This window comes from Xenopus laevis, chromosome 1L, assembly GCF_017654675.1.
Source record: "Xenopus laevis strain J_2021 chromosome 1L, Xenopus_laevis_v10.1, whole genome shotgun sequence".
NCBI classification, from domain to species: Eukaryota; Metazoa; Chordata; class Amphibia; order Anura; family Pipidae; genus Xenopus; species Xenopus laevis.
The window spans coordinates 178657334-178676220 of NC_054371.1; the positions used below are offsets into that span (position 1 = coordinate 178657334).

The following is an 18887-nucleotide window of genomic DNA, read 5'->3' on the forward strand; positions in this document are numbered from 1 at the left end:
TTGTCTAATGCTTTTACATTAACTCATGCTAAATCTGTATTAATAGTCCCATTGGATTAAGGTTTCCCTTTTTCATGTATACGTTATATTCTTTATAGTAATGTTCAAAATAAAATATAATTGTAAATCATTGCATAAAGTAAAGGGACACCATTTATTTACTTTTTGCTGTAGTTTAACATAATGATATGAAACCTTCCTCATTGCAATCAAAGAGCTGTGGAGGTTTGCTACTTGCCTCTGAGTACAACAGATATTTATTTTCTGTATTCTCCTGCCATAGGTACCTTCAGGTCAGTTTAGGCTAATGGGTTGGCACACCAGTTCTTTCTCTATCACGTTTCTGCCTACAAACACAAGCCTGAACCTTGCCACCCTGCTAGTTGTTGACTATGAAAGAAATCCAAGGCAGGTTTCCATTATAGACAGACATGCAGCATGGCCAAATTCAGGTATTTTTCTGAGCTGGCCAAAGACAACATTTTCCGAACCATATGCGGAGAGTCCCCACATTTTTCATCCGACGGAGATCGGTCGTTTGGTCGATCAGACAGGTTAAAAGATTTCTGTCGGCTGCCAATAATATCTCTGGGTGTATTGCCGATCATACGATTTTCAGTGGGAGACTGTCACTAGCTTTCGTACGATTGCTGTCAGGGGCAGAACATCGGCTGATCTGTTCTGTTCTACTTTATTTGATCCGAATGGTTAGTGGCAGGTCGGGAGATGGGGAAGTCTGATTGTTCGAGGATTGGAACGATCGGATCTTTGCATATATGGCCAGCTTAAGAAGCTTGTGGAAGCCAATTATGCTAACAATATAGATTGTTTAGAAGTGAGAGATAAGCATGCTAAGATGTAGACTTTTAAATTTGGAGTATTTGCAGCATTTACCAAGGATTTTCACAGATGTTTCTATTACTTTTCCTGTATACTCTACCTAGCAGCAGAATGTTAAGTCTAGAAAATTGGTTTGTCCGAAAAATATGTAAACGAATAAAGGATATGAAGAAAAAAATTGTTGGAGAAAAAGTGAGATCCCTTAAATATACTTCAGAATCACAGTGCATGAATCTCAGGCTCCTGTTTCGGAGTAGTGCCCAGTAGCAAAGAAAACTGGTCATAAAACAAAATTCAGCAGGCAAACACAAGGATAAAATCTATGAGATTATTATACACTTGTATAAAGCTGGAGCCAGGCAGGCAACTTTCTGTTGGCACCTTGCTGTCATGAAAAGGTGACACGGATCCTTGTTAGGGCCCCCCCGTCCGAGCTGTCATTGGTGTAAGTGTTTGCAGAAAATGTTATTTATTAACAATGCGGAGCATATTTTTACAAGACTTAAAATGAAGGTGGTTTAAGTCGTTTCAGAAAAACCTTTGCAATCCAATCACATTTCCATTTCTAAGTAAAGATCTATTCATAGAAGTTTATTAGGGATGTTTATATGATTGGCAGAAAGTGGTATAATGTTAGCCACATATTAGGTTTAGCATTCTGTCAATGTATTCCCAGTATTTGTGGTTATCTCGCCTGCCTCTGGCTCCCCACCCATGCTGATCTCTTTTGTAGTTTCCACCACTTTATTATTCCATTCCTCGTTGTTGCTTGAGGCTACAGACAGGAAAAAATGTACAATTTACTCTTGTGTATGAAAACTCCTCATCAATTCTGCACCTGTGGGCTAACCAGATCACTTCATTCTCCATGAGCATATTTAATTGTTCCAACATTTGCAATTTGTGCACATTTTTACAAGCATGCATTATTTAATTTCACCCCCCCATACCTTATAACATTATTCATGTTCATTTGTGCCATCCAGGTTTGTGCAGAACAGGTATCTAAACTGCTCATCCACAGACTGGCACTAAACTGCCTAAATGATATTCTTGTAAGATCACCTTTTTTTGTTTGTTTGCTTGGATCCCCTAAAGTAGAGAAGAGAAAACAAACGGAGTGAGGTGTTTTATGCAGATGAAAATGTGAGCTCGCTGACAAGCCCACTGGAGGGCTATGAGATCATGAAAATGCCAAAGCTCTGAGCAATGAGACTTATTCCTAGCAGCGGGACTGGAAAGCACAAGGCATGCAGTATGATCTCACCTTCCTCCCTCCTTCGGCTTCTAAACACGGGCACAAACGTACGCACTCCTTTCCTTACAAAGACCTCGGGGGGATAGATCTGACTGAGAAGACTCTAATCCATCTCTGAGTCCTTAATCAGTGTAACACACTCTATAGTCTTTTCATCTGTAGCGCAGCAGTGTCGGCAGCTCCGTGCACAATGTCCTACTCAGATTCTTTGTGCTGCGGAGATGGCGTTTTTTTTTTTTGTGCCAGTTGCCTAAGGTGATAAGGAGCGGATGGAAGGATTTTTACCGGGTGCCTCAGCTATGCTGACATTCATGTCACAGATAAATTGCAAACTGCAAGCCAAATGGAGTTAGGTTTAAGCACAGTGGCTGCTTTGTCCAATTCTTGTTCTTTAAAATAAGTGGTGTGGGTGCAAACTATACACAGTATCCTGTTCTCTCCCAGATGTTGTTTAGGTTTTATTCAGTGTTCTGAATATTAAGCCCCATAATCTTGTTAAAACTCCAACATGAACCCCATATCATGCAGCTATACAAGTTAGTTTCACTTTGTTTTCAGGAATAAAATTCCCTCACTTCAAGCATACACCACTTCAACTATACTATTCTAGTATATGGCATGCAGACTGAATAGCGAGCATTTATGAGCATATTTGCTGTTGTCATGGACACGGGTTTAATAAATAATGCTCGGTTCAGCTTGCACAACAATGGCACAGATCTGGCAGTATACTATACTACAGGCATTCCTGAACCCCCAGACTCAACAGAACCAGCAGGCCTCTGTGATGCAAGGCAGTGTGGAAGGCTTGTCTCTACAAGCAGTAACCCCAGTATACTAAATAATATGGGAATAATAATCGGAATTTCACCCGTTCTGTTTGTAAAACAACTGCAAATAGTATTATTATGTCCTGCATAAAATATGAAGTTAGAGTCGACAAACAGATATGCAGAGGCATGCACTTTAATTATTATTTTTGAAGCATACATTTATTAATAACAAGATTATATAGATGTAGGATCTGTTATCTGGAAACCCATTTTCCAGAAGGCTCAGAATTACAGAAAGGCTATCTCTCATAGGGGCAAATTCCCTAAGTGGCGAAAATTCCACAGCGACGGCTTCGCAGCCATCGCAACAACGCTTATTCACTAAAGTGCGAAGTTGCGTCTAGGGCGCCAAACGCTGGCGAATTTTCGCTAGTGTTACTTCGGCAATCAAAGCGAAGATGCGCTAGAGTTGCCTAATTTGCATACGGCAAAAAATTATTAAATTACATGGACGTATATGTTGCAGCAGATACTTTACATTACACAAGTCCAGGGAACCTTAAAGGGCACGTAAAGTCTAAAATAGAATAAGGCTAGAAATGCTGTATTTTGTATACTAAATATAAACATGAACTTACTGCACCACAAGCCTAATCAAACAAATGATTTATGCTTTCAAAGTTGGCTACAGGGGGTCACCATCTTGTAACTTTGTTAAACATCTTTGCAAGACTAAGACTGTGCACATGCTCAGTGTGGTCTGGGCTACTTAGGGATCGTCATAAACAAAGCTGCTTGAGTTCTGCATGGCTGGGAAGTAAGGCGGGGGCTCCCCCTGCTGTTCATAAGTATGATTGTTTCCCTGCTCAGCAGTTAGGGACCGTCTGACAATTCCTATCCACAGCAGTAAATGAAGGGAGAATTTCACTGCATACAGTCAGGTTTCTTATAAAAATTGTACACATTTTTTAATTAAAGTATTTTGGAGAGAGGTTTCTTTTTCATTAAAGAAAGTAAAAATGGGATTTTATTTATTTGCCTTTACATGCCCTTTAATAAATAAAAGTTGTTATAATGCCCTACACATGAGCCCACTGTATAGTTTATGTGCCATATGTTAGAAAATGGAGGGAGGACCCAGTTACCCCAAAAGAAAATTTACGGACCTTTGCAGGCTATCACTCAGAAAAAAAAAAAGAAAGATGCCAGGGGTTTTTTGGACTTTTTTGCACTAAAAATTGAGCAAGTCCTATGCACTCCATTGCACTTTGTCTGGTCTGAGCTGGCGAAAGCAAGTCTGGCAAATGAGGGAACGTTCAGTAAAATCCACATCTTAGTGAGTTTCGTCCATTCGACAGAGCGAAAATTTGCCTGCCGTTAGAGTGCGAAGCATCTCCTTCGCTAGCAAAGTGACACCTGCGCCTGTTAGGAAATTGGCAAATTGACCCTAGCGTTAGCCACTTCGCCCTTTATGGAATCTGCCCCATAGACATTATAATGAAATTATTTTTTAAAAAAAAATTATTTCCTTTTTCTCTGTAATAATAAAATGGTACCTTGTACTTGATCCCAACTAAGAGATAATTAATCCTCCTGGGTTTTTTTAATGTTTAAATGATATTTAAGCAGAGTCAAAGTAAGGAGATACGTATTGTATAAATACCTCTTATCCGAAAAATCCCAGGTCCAGAGCATCCTGGATAACCAGTCCCATACCTGTAATAGCATCCCATGTCAGAGTCTTTTCATTCTTAATTTAACTGCTGGTACCTTCGATCAGCAAATCCAAACAACCAGAAAGTAGATTTATGCTGATACATATATTCCTTTGTTGTTGTTCTGAACAATTTTTATACAATATGATAAGTTTTACTGGACTTAGATAGGAAAGAATTTACATGCAATCCATTTTTAGCATGGTTGGTGCATTTTTCTTTTAAAATCCGTTCTGATTGAATCCATGAAAATAACTTGCAGTCACGTGGAAATGGAGTTACACCCTAATTTTGTGTTGCTAGAACTGAGCAAATGTAGCAGAAGACGATAGTGTTATGATGTTGCATGTAGATGTGTGTATGCCAGGTATGTGGGCTTGTATCAATGTAAGTGCTGTTTATTTTTTTGTGTATGACTATGACAAACTACAGCTTTCTTGATTTGAATCCAAAGAAAATCCTATTAGATTTTAAGTATCAACAATTAAAGCCTTGGTATATGTCTTCATGCTGTTCTCTCTAGTACTTATAGAGCAATTGTGTATCCACAGGGCAAGTTCTACCTGCTGATTGAAGAACTCAGCCAGCTGGTACGTTCCCTAGTACCCATCCAGCTGTGGTACAAGTACATTATTGGGGATGATCCATCAAACACATACTTCTTGGGGAGCATTCTGATTATCTTGTACAGCCTCTGTAAGGTGAGCCAAAGCAAATCTAGTGTAAAAAACATTTAACAGCCTGGTGTTAAAAGCCTAGCTTATGTATGCATATTTTTGGAGATTGTGTTGCTAATGTATGCAATGCTGATTTTTATAGATATTAGTGACAGAGAAACTGTGAGAATAAGTATGTATTATAAAACTAGTCACTTTAAATTAAACATCAGGCAAGAGAAATGTGGCCCCTAAGACACGGCTTAAAATCAAAGACGGATAACTTGAACAGGCAAATGTGAGGGTTTTTATAATGCTCATCTGTCTGTTCTACATGTTTTTTTGCTCATGCTTTTATTATTATTATTATTATTATTATGCTCTATTTATATACTGCTGGCACATTTATGCAACCCTTTAAAGAGATGGCTCATCATCACGAGTCCCTGCCCCATTGGAGCTTACTATCCTCTCTGTTATATTCAAGGGTGCATTTTTTTATTCCTGCCACAGTCCCGGCACCAGCTAGAAATCTTCCCTCTAGACTATACATGTGCTTTCAAGTTTGTTTGTGTGCAGTGATGCAATAGTGGCTCAAATGCAGCCATCTTTGTACACAGTGTGCACAAACAACAATGACCTACAAGAAATTAGAGTGAACATTGCTAGCTTTGGCATTTTCCCTGTACTACACAATATAAGTAATACTTGACCTTAAAATGCATTAATGAAAAACATGTATGCCTATTTTTGGCTTTTGCTATAAGAACTTTAAAATATAAATTGTACACAGATAAAAAGTTCTGTGCTCTTAGGATGGTGGCACATGGGCAGATTTAGTCACCTGCGATAAATCTTCGCTACAGCGGGCAACTAATCTTCCCGAAACGCCTTCCCACCGGCAAGAATACGAATCGCCGGCGGGATGGCATACATATTGCTTCGTTTTCAGAAGTTTCCTCTCGAGGAAACTTCAGCGACTTCGGTAATCCGAAGTGATTCATATGCCATCCTGCCAGCGATTTGTATTCTTGCCGGCGTTAAGGCATTTTGGGGAGATTAGTTGCCGCTGTATCGAAGATTTATCGCAAGCGACTAATCTCCCCATGTGCCACCACCCTGTGTGAAGACACATAGAGCTTCCAGTAGCAGCTACTTGTCACGGGTACAAAACACCAGAAAATACCCTGCCATAGACAATGCTGAGAATTGCCTCTGCTAAAACACATGTAGAGACAGTTATCAGTAGATCATCAGCATTGTCTACTTTTGGAGCCCTGACAAGGAGCTTCTACTTGTAGCTCCGTGTGTCTTCACCCAGAACTAATCGCCCATAAACCAATCACCTCTTCTTCAGGCGACTAATCTCCCCAAATTGCCTTCCCACTGGCTAGAATCGAAATCTCACTCAGAGCTCTTCGTTTAACGAAACTTCAGGCGGCTTCGGAACACGAAGTGCTCAGAGTGCCATCCCGCCAGCGATTTAGATTCTAGCCGGTGGGAAGGCAGTTTGGGGAGATTAGTCGAAGCCAGGCGACTAAATCTCCCTGAATCTTAGCGTGTGCCGTTACCCTAAGGTCTGATGAAAAGTGAATGTTAAAGATTTATTTTTGTGCCATCAAAGCTTCAGTTTCTTAATAGGTATAAACAAGATACTTCACATACCTCTCCAAATCAATATAAAGTAGCAAGAGATGAAATACCGAAAGCCCTTTGAGAAATAGAACTCCCTATAGAAACAACTCACTAGAGTCCAATAATAACATGCAATTCTCATGTTAGTTGCTAAAGCAGAAACAGAGTGCACTCTTTGGGAACAAGCCTTTTTTCACACTTAATTACAACTTGAAAAACATACATATTTTTATTTTTCTCCAACCATGAGTGTCACAAGAGGGTTGTGCAAGCTGCAATTTTACTGTATTGTGTTTAATCGCATTGGGAGTTGTATTCCCATTCTGATCGTTGGGGTCACCCAGTGGTCAGTCACAAACACATCCATGTCCCAGACCTGCAAGCATGTCTTAACTAATAAATGATATAACTAAATATGCTAAATGATCTAGCCGTGGCAGGTTTTAAGAAGAGGGGCTCAGACATTGTTCCTGTTCACTCGTGCCAAAGCACACAACAAACTGTGGTGCACACAAATAATTAGAAAAATATATATATATAGAACACAACATTTAGAATGGGTACATACATCATTTGATTCCTTGTAATATTGTATTTCAGAAGCCTGCTTTCCTTTTAGTCCCTGCAGCACAACATACTTTGCAGGAACATTCACTTTTGGGGCATTATTATAACAAAATCACATAACATGGCCTGTGCATGCATTTTTAATAATTCTGTTTTCTCTCATCCAGTCTTTTGATATTTGTGGTCGAATTGGAGGATTAAGGAAAGCAGTGAAGCTTCTGTGCCACCCTCAGGTAAAATATTCTCTGCAGGGAAGTCAGAGAGTGCAGCTTAGTCTGCTTTGAAATCAACTCAGCGTTTATTAGCAAGTAGCTGATCTGAGGAATAAATAGAGATTACCTGTTAGCTGAGTAGAGGAATAAATTGAGGCAGTTTTATAATATGATCAGTAGTAATAGTGACCACTTCCTTACACTGGCGTAAGTTTGTTTTACTTTTCACCTTTCCCAATCTCGTCCTTTTTTCCGATATGTTTTTCTTTTCTCTGGTTACTTTTGCCTTTTGTTTTTTATTCTCTCCAGTTTCTCCTAATTTCCCCTTCCCATTTTTCTGCCGATCTCTATATTTTTCTCTTGATTTTTATCTGTTTTGTCTCTCTCCTTTTTACTCAATTTTTTTTCATTAAAGGGGTGGTTCACTTTTGAGTTAGCGTTTAGTATTTTATAGAGTGGGCAATTCTAAGCAACTTTTCAGTTGGTCTTCATTTTTTCTTTATAGTTTTTTAATTATTTGACTTTTTTCAGCTTCCAAATGGGGGTCACTGACCCCATCTAAAAACAAATGCTCTGTAAGGCTACACATTTATTGTTATTGACACTTTTTATTACTCACCATTCTATTCAGACCCTCTACTATTCATATTCCACTCTTATACAAATCAATGGATGGTTGCTAGGGTAATTTGGATTGCTGAAATTGCAAACTGGAGAGTTGCTGAATGAAAATCTTGAAAACCACAAATAATAAATAAAAAATAAATAAAAACTGCAGGATTGCTTGGCACTGACTCTTTCTTAGCCCTTGTTGTTCCTGACTGTTCTGTTCGGCTTAATCTCCTTTGTATAAATGCCTATAGCATTGTGCCTTTGCTAATGGGACTCCTAGGTCACAAATCCTTATATTTCACAATATGGAGTACATTTTAATGCGGCATCATAACACTCACCCTTCAGTTCAGCACAGACATATTTTCCAAATCCTCCAATAAAGGTGTAAACAAATGCTTACGTAGGGGCGAAGGGGTTGTTCACCTTTGAGTTAATTTTAGTGTATTATTCTGAAACAATTTACAATCGATTTTCATTTATATTATTTGTGGTTATTTCTTTTTTTAATCAGCAGCTCTCCAGTTTGCAATTTCAGCAATTTGGTTGCTAGGGTCTAAATTCCCCTAGCAACTGTGCATTGATTTGAATAAGAGACTGGCATTTGAATAGGAGTGGCCTGGATAGAAAGATGAGTAATAAAAAGTAGCAGTTACAATACATTTGTAGCCTTACAGAGAATTTGTTTTTTTAGATGGGGTCAGTGACCACCATTTGAAAACTGGAAAGAGTCAGAAGTAGAAGGAAAATAATTGAAAAATTATAAAAAATCAAGGACAACTGAAAAGTTGCTTAGAATTAGCTATAACATACTCAAAGTTAACTTAAAGGTGAACCACCTTTTTAAGGAAACAATATTACAGGTATTGGACTTGTTATCCACAATGCTCGGGACCTGGGGTTTTCCGGACAAGGAATCTTTCTGTAATTTGGATCTCCATGCCCCAAGTCTACTAGAAAATTATTTAAACATTAAAAAAGCCCAATAGGCTGGTTTTGCTTCCAAAAAGGATTAATTATATCTTAATTTGGATCAAGTACAAGGTACTGTTTTATTATTACAGAGAAAAACAACATAATTTTTAAAAATGTTCATTATTTTCTTATATTGAAGGCTATGGGAGACAGACTTTCCATAATTCTGAGCTTTCTGATTAACGGGTTTCTGGATAACCAATGTACGTTTGCTATAGATCCATGCTTGACAAGAATTTGATGATTTTATTAAAATTGTTTATGTCAAGATATTATAAGCCCCACAAACATCTGCAGTCTGACAGACTATGCATGGGTACATTTGACAGCCATGGAAATCATTTAAAATAAATGGCACATGATTAGTTCATTACAACTAACGGGAAACTGTCTCCTTTATTCACAAGTTAGTGACTTCATGAAGCATAGGATAATGGAATCTTCCATGCACTTTGTATTTCATGTGCAACTTTCCGGTCTTTGATGTTAATGGCTTAGAATCCAATCTTGTTTTAACCTTTGGCTTTCTATGAATTTGCAAACATACTTTCATGCTATTATCTAAATAAATAATATAGATTATTGTTTTGTTGCTTTAGCAGAAGTACGGTGTCCGTGCCTCCAGCCAGCAGTGCGCAGAAGCTGGTGATGTGTGTGCCATTTGCCAAGGAGATTTCAAAGACCCATTGATTCTTATTTGCCAGGTAAAATTCCCAGATATGGTACATGTTAAAGACACTCCGGGGCAAATTCACTAACCGGCAAAAATTCGCCAGCGACAGCTACGCTCACATCGCAACACTTCGCCAGGTGAAAATTCGCCACGACAACGCTAATTCACTAAAATCCAAAGTTGTGTCCAGGGCGCCGAACACTGGCGAAGTTGCGCTAGCGTTACTGCGCCATGCAAAGCGAAGTTGCGCTAGCGTTGCCTAATTTGCATACGGCGGGTAGTTAAAGTTGAATGGGCATATATGTTGCAGCCAATACATTACATTACACAAGTACGGGAAACCTTAATAAAATAAAATAGAGTTGTTATATTGTTCTACACATGTGCCCACTGTTTAGTTTATGTGCCATATGATGGGAAATGTAGGGGGGAAGCCAGGTACCCCAGAAAAAATTTACGATCTTTTGCAGTCTATCCCCCTGAAAAATGAAAAGTCACCAGCGTTTTTTGAGGAAGTCCTGTCTACTCTATTGCACTTCGCCTGGTCTGAAGTGGCGAAGGCAAGTCTGGCGCAAGAGGTAACGTTCAGTAAAATCCGCATCTTAGTGAATTTGCATCCATTCGCCACAGCGCAACTTTGCCAGGTGTAAGGGAGCGAATTACCGCTAGAGTCTATCTTCTTCGCTAACGAAGTTACGACTGCGCCCCTTAGTAAATCAGCAAAGTAACGAAATGACTTCACGCTGGCGAATTTAGTCACTTCACCCTTTAGTAAATCTGCCCCTCTATCATATTTCACTTTTTTTACTTGTTATACACAGTTTAAATTAATAAGCATTATATTCTCATTGCAAATGTTGAATAAATTGAATTACTTTTAATGTACTTTTCTCTCCTACTCTAAACAAAATCTGCACTTGATCCTTTGTCTCCCTCTAGTCATCTTCATATCATTCACTTTCCCTATCTTTCTAAACCTTTAATTCATGCCGTCTATAACCATGTTAACTACTTTCTGTCTACTAACTCTCTACTTAAACCTCTTCAGCCTGGTTTTTGCCCAATACATTTACCTATAGCTACACTAATCAAACTGAAATAATCAAACAACACTAATCAAAGTATTTGCTGCTTTTGATTGAAAGTCACTACATGTGCCATAACCATGGAGTGGATATGCACAGAACTGTATATCTTAATGTTTTCATCAATGTTGGCATCAGATTTTCAAATAATCTAGTTCTAAATAGCCAGATAATATTTCTGAAATACTTTCCTAGTAAATGTAGAATGAATGGACTGACTTTTCACATGCACTTGTCATTGGTCCTTTGTCTCCCTTCAGTCACCATCATATCTCTCACATTCGTATCCTTCTAAACCCTTAGTACATTCCTTCTATAACCGCGTAACCCTCTTTCTGTCTACTAATTCTCTACTTCAATCCCAATACATTCAGCTATAACTGAACTAATCAAAGTCTTCCATACCCTCCCACAAATCATTAATGAACAAGTTAAAAAAAAAAGTGGACCTGATACAAAACCCTGTGGCACCCAACTAAGAACCTTTCTTCAAACCATGAAGCATTGATAACCACCCTCTGTACAGCCAGTTACCTATATAATGTACATGTACAAGCAACATTGTTAAGACCAACACACCTTAGTTTACTTCTCCTTATCCATGAAGTCATGCTGAATTTTATAACATAATCATGAATGTATTCTCATAACAAACCAAGCAGACTGGCCTATAATTGCCAGGTAGAGATAATTGCCAATCCCTTTGAAATGTAGTATTTACATCAGCTATCCGACAATTCATAGTCATAGGTACCAAACCAGATAAAAGCGAGTGTGGGAAAATAAGATATAGAGGCCTGACTAAAACTGAACTAAACTCTAGGTACAGAGGGTGTGTTCCATTTGGCCCTGGTGCCTTGTTCACATAAACCTTTATGTACCATATCTTGCATCAATCACTGACTTGATTAATTGGTGCCATCTCTGTCCCTGTCGGGTCGGTCTTGGGACTCTGATTCCTCTACTGTATACACTGAAGGAATAAACTGATTCAACACATTTGCTTCTTCTGTATCCTTTATAACCAAATTATTTCCATTATTTAAGGGAGCCACACTCTAACTCTATGTTGCAAATTCACTAAAGTGCGAATTTTCGCATGCAAAGGCTTCGCACCACTTTGCCGGGTGCAAATTCGCTACCACTACGCTAATTCACTAAATAAAAAATTTGCGTTTCAACGAGTTATGTCGTCAGCACAAACATTTCACAGCGAACATTCGCTAACGTTAGTTTCTGTCTAGCATAACTTAGTTAGTACACTTGCGCTGAGGTCAATTTGAATAGGTCATATGGACATCTTTATTGGAGATGTTGGTGCAAATGCTTGAAGTGGCCACTTCTTATAAATGTCCAAGGAGCACACCCTAAAACCAATGTGGCAAGCCCCTCAAATAGTGTTTTTTTTTTTAAATGGTTAAATCAAAAATTTATAATAGTTACAACTTTTAAAGACAATACCACTTTAAAATATGAAAAAAACGCCAGCGTTTTTTTATAATTTTATTAACTTTTCAGCATACAGGATATGATGTCATCGACATAAGATTAAGGAGGATGTATCTTCATTTTATAAGTTCACCAGGTCTAAGGTAACGTTCTGTAAAATTCGCACTTTAGTGAATTTGCGCAGTAACGATCGTCTGAGTGAAAATTCACTTGGTAATAGGGTGCGAAACTGCTCTGGCGATGGTCTCTTTCGATGGCGAATTGTTGTCTACGCCTGTTAATAAATTGGTGATGTGCCTGCAGATGGGCTTTCTGGCGAATTTTCGCTAGTGACAGCCACTTCGTCCTTTAGTAAAATCTGCCCCCATGTCTTTTTACTATTATACTTATCTGGCACTGATTTTTAAAGTGGACCTATAAGACACAAGCCAGATTGTGGTGGTTGTATCTAACCAGTTATGTAAAAGGATTGCCACCTATGTACTATGGTTCAATGAATTGCAAGTGCAAATGTATTATTTAGTTGTTTATGTACCCATTGTCTAACCTGCTCCATTGCTTTTAGTTGCTAGTCATACATGTTATTGTTATTCATTCTGGGGTTTTTTGGTTTTTTTCCAGCATGTGTTCTGTGAGGAATGTCTGTGCCTTTGGTTTGACAGAGAGCGTACATGTCCCCTATGCCGTTCTGTTGCTGTTGAAAGTGTCCGCATATGGAAGGATGGTTCAACTTCAGCCCACTTCCAGGTGTACTGAGACAGAATTCTGAGGCTTCGTGAAATAGTGATATATCTCCGGTAATGGATCAGTTGCACAGTCCATATCATCAGCTTTAAATATTACTTATGGCAAGCAAAATAGCATTCCCGGATGAAACTGTTTTTATTTGCAGCAATTCCGAATAACCCTAAAGAAAAAAATCTTTCTTCTGAATATGATGTGGTGCACATGTACCATATTGTTTGTGGACATTAAAGGGCAAAGGCAATAAACGCTAAATCACGCTGTGTATTTTCTCCAGTAAGTACTGTATATTGTATGTTTTTATTGTATATTTTACCCATGCACAGCACCCTTGTTCACTAACACCTCTGCACCTTCATACTTTACATATTTGACTACAGGTAATTATATGTATTCTCTTAATACCACTGGGCATTAATGATGCCTTTTTTTAGGCATGCACATTCTATTAATCTGTAGTATATAAACAGCATGTTGGAACTCTGAGACTCTTAACCATATGTATAGGTAATCTCCTGCAAGCAAGCCAGTTCACCACTTTTATTGTGTCCATTAAAGGGTTTTTTTTCCCAGTAACTTTCTGCCATTCATTACTTTTAGTTCTGGCTTTGTCCATACTGCAGCAGTGTTAGAAGATGCCCCATGGACCAGGCCACTCACAGAGGGGTTTATAAAGGAAATAAGGGGCGTTGTGAGCTAAATAATTGGAAGATAATTAGCACCAGTTCTGGTAACCCACAGCATCCAGCTGTATGTTTGCTGTCGAGCAACAAAAGAATAAACTGCTGATTGGCTGCTATGGCAATGTTGCATTAGTTATTAGATTTGTGATGTTAGTGTCTAACATAACATGTGTTTCCACCACCAATGCTCTCGGAGAAAACCATGATGTGCAAAACACCTTTAATCAACCATCCGCATTTTCTGAAGATAAGCATTAGAAATGTTGGCAAGACAGGTGAATAATGGCATTTGACTGCCACTGTTCGATGTGAGAGCACCATTGTGGTCAAACCAACTACACAACGGCACCCTTAAAACCTTGCAATATCTGTTATTGGTAAATAATTCTACCTTTCCGTTCTTGGAGTTCATTCCAGCCTGGGATCTATTTTCGAGTATATTCTCTCCATGTCATGTGTGGTTTTCTCCAATACTCAAAAACATACACCGACACATTAATTGACTAATGATAAAGGTGATCATAGTGTGTGTGTGTGGTTGTGCCAATATTATTTAAATGACTTAACAAACACATTTAGTATATGCTTTTAAAATTATAATCACATCAGTAACATTAAAGAGATACCATCATTCATCCCTCTAAAGACTTACCATCTCCATGCCCTCACTGTGCTTCAAATGCAGCCCTAAGCTAATCACTGCTTCAAAGGGAAGTATACACTCTTTCTTTCTACCAGAATTATCAGATTAATTACATAAATGAAAGCATAAATAATGTACTATTATTTTGAAATATTCCTGAAACAATATCATGGCAACGGTCTCCCTGTTGGCCTCTATTGCATCTTAACACAATAGAAACTGTGACGGCTCTTCTTAAATCCTGTAAATTTGTTTTGTAATTATTTTGAATTCACAAGAAGGTAAATACGGCTAAATGAAAACTGATTGTAACTAGCCTTCAGGCTCAGTCCCTCCAGCAAAGCTCAAGTCCCCCAGTGGGGCGAACTTAAAGGGATACTGTCATGGGAAAAAAATTTTTTTCCAAATTGAGTGATAACAGAGGTCCGTCATCTTTCCACTGAGTGAGAACAACTAGGCCATCTGATACTGCAGCTTCATAGTGTAGCTTGTAGGAAAGAGGAAGCCTAAGTTAGATATTGCTGCTGCCACTCACTATAGGCATGCAAATCTACTAAATTGCTAGTATACAGCAAACAAAATATATTAACTACATATTTGCTGGCAGGGAAGGCGAGACAGTTCTCTCTAGGAATAAATAAAGCATTTTTCAACTATTTTCTGAAAGCTTTGAGACAGCCAGGAGAGACACAAAACCATTGCATCAATGGTTCACACAAGGAGGCTTCTTATATGTTTAGACATGACTGTAAGTCTGGTTAAGCTTTTTACAGGACAGATTCTAACACTCTGCCTTTATGCAGATCAAACTCACCATAAGTCAATGGTTCGCAAACTGTGAACTTTAAAGGGATCCTGTCATCGAAAAAAAATGTTTTTTTCAAAACACATCAGTTAATAGTGCTACTCCAGCAGAATTCTGCACTGAAATCCATTTCTCAAAAGAGCAAAAAGATTTTTTTATATTCAATTTTGAAATCTGATATGGGGCTAGACATTTTGTCAGTTTCCCAGCTGCTCCAGGTCATGTGACTTGTGCCTGCACTTTAGGAGAGAAATACTTTCTGGCAGGCTGCTGTTTTTCTTTCTCAATGTAACTGAATGTGTCTCAGTGGGACATGGGTTTTTACTATTGAGTGTTGGGTTTTTACTATTGAGTGTTGTTCTTAGATCTACCAGGCAGCTGTTATCTTGTGTTAGGGAGCTGTTATCTGGTTACCTTCCCATTGTTCTGTTGTTAGGATGCTGAGGAGAAAAGGGTGAGGGTTGATATCACTCCAACTTTCAGTACAGCAGTAAAGAGGGATTGAAGTTTATCAGAGCACAAGTCACATGACTTGGGGCAGCTGGGAAATTGACAATATGTCTAGCGCCATGTCAGAATTCAATATAAAAAAATCTGTTTGCTCTTTTGAGAAATGGATTTCAGTGCAGAATTCTGCTGGAGCAGCACTATTAACTGATTCATTTTGGAAAAAAAATTTTTTCCCATGACAGTATCCCTTTAAGTTCGCCCCACTGGGGGACTTGAGCTTTGCTGGAGGGACTGAGCCTGAAGGCTAGTTACAATAAGTTTTGGAGAGAGAGCCTATCTTCTCACCTAGATACACATGAAAGCCCTCGGAAGGTCAGTTAGGGTGGGATTGTGGGTGAAAATCTGATTTTTGTCCTAGATAGTCTTGACACTGTGGCTGATCCATAACCTTGTTATTAGAGTCCTAGGGGAGTCCTGACCAAAGGTTGCACTGCTAATAGGTGCTTGAACTGAAAACACCCAACATCAACTTCTTTAAGTGGAGAGCATCTTTTGTTTTATTGCAGTTTCTGAAACTTCTCCTCCGGCCTCGCCAATAGCACATGATTTGTAGGTAGTACCCCCAGAGGAGTTGCCAGCAATTGACTGAATAATGATACTAAACCTGCTTGATGAATATGTTTTTTTTCTTCTGTCCGTGCACTCCAAAGATGGAACTAAAGTGACCCAAGGCTTTAATTGTATGTTCTTGTAACCAAAACGCATTTCCTCTGTTTTATTACTTTATAATAAAGAATAAATAAAGTACATATTTTATAGCATAAATGCCATAAAACAGCCATTAGCACTTGTCCCAGTAGAAATGTATTCAGTGTCTGTTGATGCTAGGCCAAAGTTTCATCCTTACCAAAAATAGTACAGGTATGGGACTGGTTATCCAGAATGCTTGGGACCTGGGATTTTCCAATTAAGGGGTCTTTCCATAATTTGTATTTAAAATTAATTTAAACTTTATTTAAAACCAAAAGGGTGGTTTTGCCTCCAGTAAGGATCCATTGTATCCTGGTTGAGATCCAGTATAAGGTAGGTTTATCATAACCGAAAATAAGGACATTATTTGTAAAAATTTGAATTACTTGATTAAAATCGAGTTTGAGAGGTGGCCTTCCCATAATTTGGAGCTTTCTGGATAACAGGTTTCCAGATAACAGATCCCATACCTGTATTAATAGAAATATTAATATCACTTAAATACACCTACCTTGCTGGGTCCTCTTGGAAAACAAGCTATGAATGTAAGTGATTGGCCAAATTTGTACCTTGATTAATTTTAACCCTGGTTGTGATTAAAGGATAAGGAAACCCTAAAAATAAATAGGACTAAAAACGTTCAATGTTGCCACTTGCAAGCAGTAGTGTGCGTGCCTTCCAATGTCTTCTTCTTTTAATAGTTATCATGAGAGTCCTGCAGTGTGACAGCTGAACCAATTCTAAATTTTACATTTACAAATCTACGACCCGAAACCTTTTATTATGAATCGATTAACCCTGTACCATTGTGAAATGATGGGACACTGCTGCAATGTTATACAAAAATCAAGGGAGAAAAAGGGATTCATGAATAATGAGCCATTCACAAAACTGCAGTTTATATTTATGCAAAGTTTAATCAGTTTATTTCAAACTTGACTCCAAAACTGATGATTTGTAAACACATTCATTTAATCAAATATTTTTATTTCACTACAACATAGACACATAAAAATGATAACGAGTGGGTACATATTCTGACATGGCAGACCAGCCTTGTTCAAGTGGACAAGTACTAGCAAAACATCATGTTCCAACACAGCTATAGATACATGGTGCGCAATAGGTAAATAATGATCTACCAGTAGCTCTTGGATTGATGGCCATCAGGTGACATTTTGCTTTTAAGCAGGTGACCAATATGTGCTACGTGCCGATTGGTTGCTGTAGTTGATAAGAATTGTTGCAAACTTTACACCTTCCTGGTAACATGGTGGGCCAGTCCCCCTACTGCTGTTCTTGTTATTAATGTATTTATTTCGTTTTCCATTACACTATAACCACTTTCTTATCATGCAACATCAATGGTAGATATTGATGAGATAGCTTTACTAATAGTAAACCATATCAAACAGGGCAAGTATTCGTTTTACAATCAAACGCAAGGGATCAAGTCCGGATGGCTAAGGATTGAATTACTAAAGATGTGGAATTTAGTAATGCCTGGAGTTAGACAGCACCTTTTCATGTAGAGAGTTAGCTTAGCAGGGCTTCAAGCAAATTCTAATCAAGATTGTAATTCAGATATTTCTCAATTAAATAGAATATTAATGATACAATAGTTTATGTACTTGCCAGTATAGCAACTCTACTTCTTGCTCTTTAGCAATGGACACCATGAGTCTCACTTATTAAATAATATAAGCAGTGTTGACCCACAGGTAAGAATAGCACTAGTCCATGTCACAAGGAACCAAACTATGATGCACAAAATACAAAATGGCCTGCATGTTTCCGGAAGCGCTCGTAAATATTAAATGTCAAAACAAATGTAGTGGCCAAGCACTGATTAGGAAGAAAATTAACATTTAGTACCATTTAATACCTGTAAATTATATTATCATTGGAATTTAAGAAAATCGTCCAAAACTGTTGGTGTTTACAAGGGATGCACCAAGTCCCTATTTGTAAGATATGGCCAAACTCCGAATCTTTCAGGAAGGATTAAGCCAAATCCTGAACTGAATCGAAACCTTAATTTGCATGTGTAAATTTACATATGCAAATTAGGGAACTGAAGGGCAAAAGGCATGCACACCCATATGCAAGGAGATTAACTGTGATCCCCTTATTCATTTCACCAGATTTTAAAGGTTCTGTTTGGTTCAGCAAAGCTCTTGGCGGATTTGCCCGTATCCAGGATTTGGTGCATGCCTTGTATTTACATTCTGTTATTGTTTACATGTTTATCCGTAAACTAAGCTGATAGAATCCTTGTGGTCTGTGTAAAAGCTCCCAGAATACAATGTATTTTTCCCCTACTTTCACATGCAGCATTAAAGGTATTGGGTTTTTATGTCCC

General features: G+C 38.3%; 1 protein-coding gene across 4 annotated transcripts in view; it reads left to right on the forward strand.

Moving 5' to 3' along the window:
• The window catches only part of rnft2.L (ring finger protein, transmembrane 2 L homeolog), a 35165-nt gene extending 21395 nt beyond the window's left edge, over positions 1 to 13770 (forward strand). For 3 of the 4 annotated variants that reach the window (XM_018263692.2, XM_018263684.2, XM_018263726.2), the window contains 4 exons: positions 5138 to 5287; positions 7612 to 7677; positions 9843 to 9947; positions 13072 to 13770. In XM_018263692.2, the coding sequence (XP_018119181.1) occupies positions 5138 to 5287; positions 7612 to 7677; positions 9843 to 9947; positions 13072 to 13206 (456 nt within the window). In that variant the 3' untranslated portion in view covers positions 13207 to 13770. The remainder of the gene's footprint in view (positions 1 to 5137; positions 5288 to 7611; positions 7678 to 9842; positions 9948 to 13071) is intronic. The other variant, XM_018263711.2, reaches the window with a different exon arrangement.
• The last annotated feature ends 5117 nt before the right edge of the window (positions 13771 to 18887 follow it).